We start from the raw sequence: 7,465 nt of genomic DNA, 5'->3' as shown, positions 1-7,465 counted from the left end.
ATTGTGTTAAAAGATCTAAAAATTTTGCTGAAAACAAAACTGAAAATAATTTTTTATTAAATCATTAAAATAATTTGTTGGAATGTAAAACTGATAAACATTGCTATAAAACGTTTTGATATTCTAGCAATCATTTTGACTTTTACGCAAAATTATTTTGATTGTTGAACAAAAATTATTTTTAGATCTGGATTCAGCAAAAGTGTTCTTTCCGTGTGATGTGATTTAAATATAATAATATTTGATCAAACATTATACATCCGTTACATATCTGATATAATTTATAATGTTTAAAGATTTTGTATTATTACACAATTGTATGTATATTTTTAATATTAATCATTAAGCTACGCAAGATTTATAATATACAGTCGCTGTCGTAAAATAGAACCAATGCTATATAAATTTTGTTAAAATTTTTAATATAATGTAATTTTAAATATAACGTATAATTTTTGTTAGAATTATGATAATATCAAAGTCATTTAAGCGATTAAAGTTAAACAATAGCAATGAGAATTTATGCACTCGAAACTATAATTATGCATATGCATGTGTGCGTGTGTATGGATAGAAATTGCTCCATCGATTATCATAAACTCAGCTAATATTGGTATTTATTCCCGAGCAAACATTTTAAAAATCGTCACATACAGATGCGTAGATTATAGCAATTATCATAAATTAAAATGACATTTAAATTCTCAATCTATTATACATCTCTATTATTACTTATAAGAAACGTCATAGAATCTTTATTCGTGAACTTGAAGGGTTCAAATTCCAAACGAGAGATGTAAAATACGCAGTAAAAAAGAATTCTTGCAACTAAAGAGAAATAATAAATAAATTTCATTCACATTACCGTCGGCAAATCAATCAATGTCAAATTAGCTTTTTCATAGAATTACTACTATAATTATTAATTTTTAACACTTATCAAGCTGTCCGAAGAAGAAAAACTTAATATGCGTTAATGTAAATTTAATACAAACACATTTCTTTCGTCCTTCAAACAAAATCAATATCAGATCATTTATGACAAATTAAATTATTATACATATTTGCTTAATTTTTTTATTATTTAAGCTGTAAAATACATAATTTCTTTAATGATAACCGCTCGTGATATGACGCAAACAAAATGTAGCAAGAACATCAATTTACATTGCAACATTAAAATTCTATTAACGTTGCATTTATCTTTTCAGAGTATATTAATAATTAATAAAAATCTATTTGTGCGAGATATTTTTAAAGTGTCTCAACATGAATTATCTCGACTGATTTAATATGACGGCTCTTAATCAAATCATAGTGTACTTAATAATAATTTATACGTTGTATAGTCATTAATAAAATAAATGAGAAAATAAAAACTTTTTAATGCCATCACATACAATACTTCTATTGTTTAGTTTAATTCATATAATAGAATATACTTTGTTCTCCTTTGAAATTACGCGCAATAAATGCATCTATATTACGTTCGCAGGAAGCCAAATCTTTCAAGATAAACAAGATTGTTACAAATTACAGATAAATGCTTGAGTTCTTGTCTTTATATAATTGCCACTATCACCTTATTTCAATGCGCGAAGGCCACAATTCCAAACATAGCTTCTTCTAATTAATCTAATTTGAATTTTTTTCCACGTATGTATCGCTACTATGTTATCGCAATCTTCACGATACAGACAAAGAAACGGGCATAATACTACTGTTATTATATCCGAAGTTATCGTCGTACAATGGGCAGTAGTAAATTACAATTAGAATTTTTTTATTTATAAAGCTAAATTATCTAACATAAAAAGTAACATTACATTATATGCCGTAATGACGATCCGATTTTTATTATACTTTTCGCAGATGTGTAATAAATTTTTAACGAGTCATATAATAAAAATTCTACGTACATTATGATAAAAAGTATGTAACAAAAACTTTCATTCACTTACGTAGTTCCGCTGTAACGTGCACTGCCACGAGTGCGAAAACTGACAGTGCGACAAACATTTTTCTATAAAGTAGCGCCAAAACCATATGAGAATAACGTTAATGAATCTACCGCAAAACAAGTTTCACGTGAATCAATCGGAGTTTTATATATATTGTAAAATTCTTCTTTTTTGAAATCTCCCCTCAACCCTCACTCTCATTCAAATGCACATGCGTGGAACAAAAGTCGCTCTCATTCGCCTGCATACTTTGCGCACACAGTCACATGATCATTTAGCAAATGTAAAGTGGGAAAGGTAGAGGGGAACTATTTTTCATTTAACAAAGGAATCGAATTCAGAAGTGGATAAAAGATCCAGATGGATACTGGATCGGCCGGTTTTTAAAACAAATATTTTTTTTCCATTTGCGTCAATTTCGACCTTCGCCTTTCTTTAGTCATTCGTTTTAACTTTGCGATCATATTCCAAGATTCTCTGAGAAAATATCTATCTATAAAATATCTAAATAATCATGTTTGACAAACAGCCAATAAAAAATAAAAATTAAAGTTTTTATTCAGGAAAGTTTTATTTATAATATTTTATATCAGTTTATATTAGTATTTATATATTGTATTAATTTAAATAATGTAAAAAGCTTACATTTTGTATTTAATATATAAAGATAGAAAATGATTTTCAATACCTTTCCGTTACAAATACATAAATAATATAAATTATAAATTTGCGAAAACTTAAATAAGAGATTATTAGCTTTAAATATTTGAGTTACAAAAATAGCAAAATGTAATATTACAATCTTATTAAATATTTCTTGATAATTTCGTATTTATTACATACCAAACAACACAGTTAATAATTTTATTCTAATAAGCGTGGTGTTTAAAGTAATATTGAGACAAATAACATTTTTATTTAACTATTATTCCATACATACCTGTACTATTGTAGCAATCTTTAAATAAACGAGGTTTGCTTTCATTATTTAACTTAAATAAAACATATATCGCCAATATTTTAAATATTGTTATTCTTATAATAATTAAAATATTTATTATATCTAATGTATTTCAACTATTCTTTTGGATCTGATGCATTATGCGATGCATTATGCGACTTTGCGGCAAAAATTCTCAAGAGTTCTATATGATTTATAGTGTGTTGGGAAACAATTGCTCCTTTCTGTGGTAAACCATCTTGTTAATAACTTTAATAATTAATTCAGAAAACGTCTTTTCTAATACCGGCGTAACTATATTAATAATATCCTTGGTATTCTCATTTACAGTATTGCTGAGAGCTTCATTTAGTTGAGCCAAGTCCCTCTCGCTCTCGCCAAGTTCAAATTTGAATACTTTTACATCGAGAAAAGTGTTTGCTTTCGACGCATATAATTCTGTTTTACCATTCTTTGTTACCTCTTTAAGATCTATGATCATTTTTCCTGATAAGTTATCTGCAATAAGAATATATTTGACATTTTAATAAAATAATAACAAATTTCGAATTTTTTATATTTAAGGTAAATAGCTCTAAACTATCGTCTTATTTTAATGTAGATCGATTGTTCTACATACCTGTAGAAAAGTGAATCAGTCCCTTATTAGCAAGTGACACCAATAAACGTATGTCAAAGTCATACTTGGAGTCCATTTCAAGATGTCTGAGTACGAAATCAAAATCGAGGTGAAGTCTATCAGCGGACGTGTTAGCAGACTTTACGTCGATGTCGCAATATCCTCTTATTTTTGAATCTCTAAGATGAAATTTAAGACTATTTGTATTGAAAATTTCGATTTCGTCAATGATTACTGGCTCGGTTGGAGAAAGATTAAATTCCGGCATCCCTGTACAGACTTTGCTCTTTGCTATCTTGATGCTATTCAGAATGCATTCATCATAGTTGGAGTTTTTGAGGCCACACACATGAATGTAGGAAGCTATTAAAAATACAATATATAATACATTTATATTAAGAGACGTCTTTATATTTAATTAAGTTAAAATGCATTGAAATGCACCGATTATTATTTAATAGATAGAAAGAAAGTATTTTATGTAATGCAATTAATATTTAACAATTGCACAAGTGTAACTTGTCCTCAATATTTATGATAAACTAATAAACTTTTAATATTTAAGGAAGTTACTATTAAGATGTATAAATTTGGTTATATATTTTCAATATGTCGAACAATTGTTAATATTTCTTTGCCGTTAAGTTTATACATAAGACTTAAATTGCGTATGTAAGTATTTAAATTGTTTCAAATATTTATTAATAATTTCTTTTACATATTAATTGTCTGTTAGTAAGATAATTAAACAAAGTTGCATTCCACACAATTTTCCTCTACTGAGAAAAATAACTACAGTTATTACGAAAGCCACTCCTATATTTCTAATAATAGTCTATATCTGTTATATAAGAGCATACACTTCTAACTAATTTATCAATGAGAAAAATAAAAATTGTAATTTCATAATAAAATATGCTTACCAGTAACTTCTCTTTGGGCCGCCTTCGATTTGGCTTATGTAGCGTTTTTTATTTAGCATTTGCAATGTAGAAACACAAAAAAAGGAATTATGTGCTATGTTAACCAAAGTTATGATGGATTGTATTTTTGTAGTATTTTTTAGTATTTTTTTAGAAAATCAGTAAATCTTTATAAATTGAGCCATCTTTATAAATTAAACCATAAATTGAGTAAACATCATCTTTTTCTGAATTTTTACGTCCGTCAGAATTCCTTATAGCAACGTATCAACTATTACGTAGGTATTACCTATTGATAATTTAATATATTATTATTTATTTAGGTGAAAAAATCTAGTACAATAATGTAACAAAAAAATCTCATCTTTTATTGAATATAAAGTGTTTCATAGAAACTTTATATCAAATAAAATAAGTAAAACATATTTTATTATTTTTTCAATTAAATTTTATTCTATTTTCAATTGATACATAATTTTTCTGTTTTCCGAACTCATTGTGACGACTGCAAGAAAAAAGATGTTAGAATTTGTGTCTTGTAGTTGTCATAATGACCTTGTCTCACCTTGTGGAAAATAGAAAATTGATGTACAAATTGAAAATAAAATAAAATTTCATTAAAGAAATAATAAAATATCTGTTTTACTTATTTTATTTGGTTACTTATTTTATAAAATTTCTATGAAACACTTTATATTCAATAAAAAATAAGATTTAAAATAAGATACATAGCACATAATTCCTTTTTTTTTTTGTGTTTCTACATTGCAAATACTAAATAAAAAACGCTACATGAGCCAAATCGAAAGCAACCCAAATGGAAACTTACTGGTTAGTATAATATAACCATGAATATCTCCTACTAAATTACAATAATTAAAAAATTCAAATTAATTAAATAATTAAAATTAAATATTAGCAAACGGAGTTTGCCGTAATACATATGCAAATACTGACTGTCTATTCATTTCTACAGCTAATACTGATTCCTATTGCTTAACTAGTTCTATTTTGACATGATTTATAAATACTATATAGACTACCACAAAATATTATCATAAATTAAAATAAAATTAAAATTTTTAATCTATTATCATGTATGTTCATCATCACAGCTTATAAACAGATTTCAAAGCTGATTTCGTATTTAAGAATTTCACATTCTCGACAAAATGTAAAATGTGTAATAATGGAATACTTGCATGAGAAAAAAATAAATAAATCCAGCTTATATTCTTATTTGTGTTTAGTGCAATACTAAATTTGTCTACTTAACTTTTTCTTTAACAAAGAAAATTGTTTACATATAGTGTTATTTATACTATTCCTGAATATTCCTTAGGCAATTATTAAAATGTCTAAAAACTGTGATAAGAACTGTTCAAAATTATCAAAAAACGCAATTTCAAGCAAATGTGGTTCTTTCGCTATTTGATAGAAAATTAATATTACGTACGTACATACACCGTAGAAGTAAATGTGTCGAAAATACTATTATTTACTCACGTAGTTTCTCTGCAGCATATGCCGTTGCAAGCATAAAAGCAAAAAGTACGGTAAACATTTTTCGAACAAAGATTTTCCTGCGAAATCACACCAGAACAATGTTAACTAATGTACGACGTAAATGAATCGCCAAGAGTATCGCAAACTGATCGAGCTCATGTGTAATGCGGAGATTAAATCCTTCTTTAAAACATACGTTCAATGCTTATTTTAGTTTTTATACCACATGCGTAGTATGCAAATATCATTGTACGTTGTGTTTTTGTGTAGTTGTCTTCTACGCCTGATTGCTTGATCAAGCAATTTGAAATAAAGAAGGAAAAGAATTACAATATATGATGACTACACAAGTCGGAAGAGAGGGCTATTTCTTTAAAAGTATAGTAATTTAGAATTTATCTTCTTGTACATCTTATGTATCTTTATGTACATTCATTATGTATATTTATTTTTTTTTATTTCATGATTGATTAATGAAGTTTTTTCTTAGTTTGTCATTATTCTTCCTATTCTATGATTTATTTATCCTCGATCATAATCCAAGATTGTCTAAAGTCATTACGTTAAAACCAGTGACAAATTTTAAGAACAACAAATAAAGAATAAAAATAACATTCGAATATTTTACAGAATAAAAAACAAATTTCTATTTAAACAGAAATTTACATCAGTAGCAATAAATAAATTATACGTTTGTATTAAATCTCGCGTTAGCGTTATTTTGTAAAAAAAAAAATGCTCTAACTATTTCAATGATAGTATACAAAAAATAAAAATAATAATTTAAAAACTATGAGCACGTACGATTCATAATTTACAATAGTTGATTCATTTTATTAACATTTCAAGACGATGTAACAGAAAAATACTTACATAAAACGAATATGATCGTATTGACACAAAATTTAATTAATTTAATCTAGATTTCCCACGTATAAGTATATGCATATGAATGATATAGTTTACCTTTGAGTAATATTAAATAAGCGAGTAAAGGAAGTAAAACAGAAAATCAAATTTACATTATTTCTCAAGCATTATATAATTCTCATGATACTAATTCTTAGTGATTTTATCATATAAATAACGATATTGAATTTTGTTCAATAATTTATATTTAAATTATAGCATATAAGCACACTTAACAGCTAGAATTAATACACATATGTATTTTCTGCATATAAGGGTACAAAATTCATAAAAACGGGATCTTTAAACCCAACAGATGCTTAAAGATCGTAGAAATAAATATAAATATAATTATATAATAAATTTAAAGACAAAGGAAAAAAGAAGATGGCACCGTACGAAAGACGGAACAAGCATTTAATTCATTAATCAAATGACGTTTGTATCGCCACACGGAAAAAATTGCTGTGGATGTTACAACAATATTCTCTATGTTTGGAAAAGAAATGCATGTGAATTTAAGTTATATTGATGTTACATGGCATTCATCTGTTATGGTATACTCATCAGTACGGTTGTCACAACC

General features: G+C 26.4%; 1 protein-coding gene across 1 annotated transcript; it reads right to left on the bottom strand.

Annotated features, from left to right (window-relative positions):
• Positions 1-2,855: 2,855 nt before the first annotated feature.
• On the bottom strand, positions 2,856-6,204 carry LOC105460288. Its single transcript, XM_011706717.1, has 3 exons — positions 5,971-6,204; positions 3,542-3,904; positions 2,856-3,420 (listed from the first exon to the last, which is right to left on the bottom strand). The coding sequence occupies exons 1-3, from the start codon at positions 6,026-6,028 to the stop codon at positions 3,116-3,118; spliced, it is 726 nt and encodes a 241-aa protein (XP_011705019.1). The 5' UTR covers positions 6,029-6,204; the 3' UTR covers positions 2,856-3,115.
• Positions 6,205-7,465: the final 1,261 nt, after the last annotated feature.

The sequence above is a fragment of the Wasmannia auropunctata genome, unplaced genomic scaffold (assembly GCF_000956235.1).
Source record: "Wasmannia auropunctata unplaced genomic scaffold, wasmannia.A_1.0 LD324981.1, whole genome shotgun sequence".
Classification (NCBI taxonomy): Eukaryota; Metazoa; Arthropoda; class Insecta; order Hymenoptera; family Formicidae; genus Wasmannia; species Wasmannia auropunctata.
Note: the sequence above shows the minus strand (reverse complement) of the source record. Positions and strands in the feature narration are given on the sequence as shown.

Coding starts and splice junctions, on each gene's coding strand:
- LOC105460288 (XM_011706717.1), bottom strand. CDS start 6,028: ATGTTTACCGTACTTTTTGCTTTTATGCTTGCAACGGCATATGCTGCA. Junction 3,905..5,970: donor ATATGCTGCAGAGAAACTAC/GTGAGTAAATAA, acceptor TATTTTTAATAG/CTTCCTACATTCATGTGTGT. Junction 3,421..3,541: donor ACTGATTCACTTTTCTACAG/GTATGTAGAACA, acceptor TTCTTATTGCAG/ATAACTTATCAGGAAAAATG.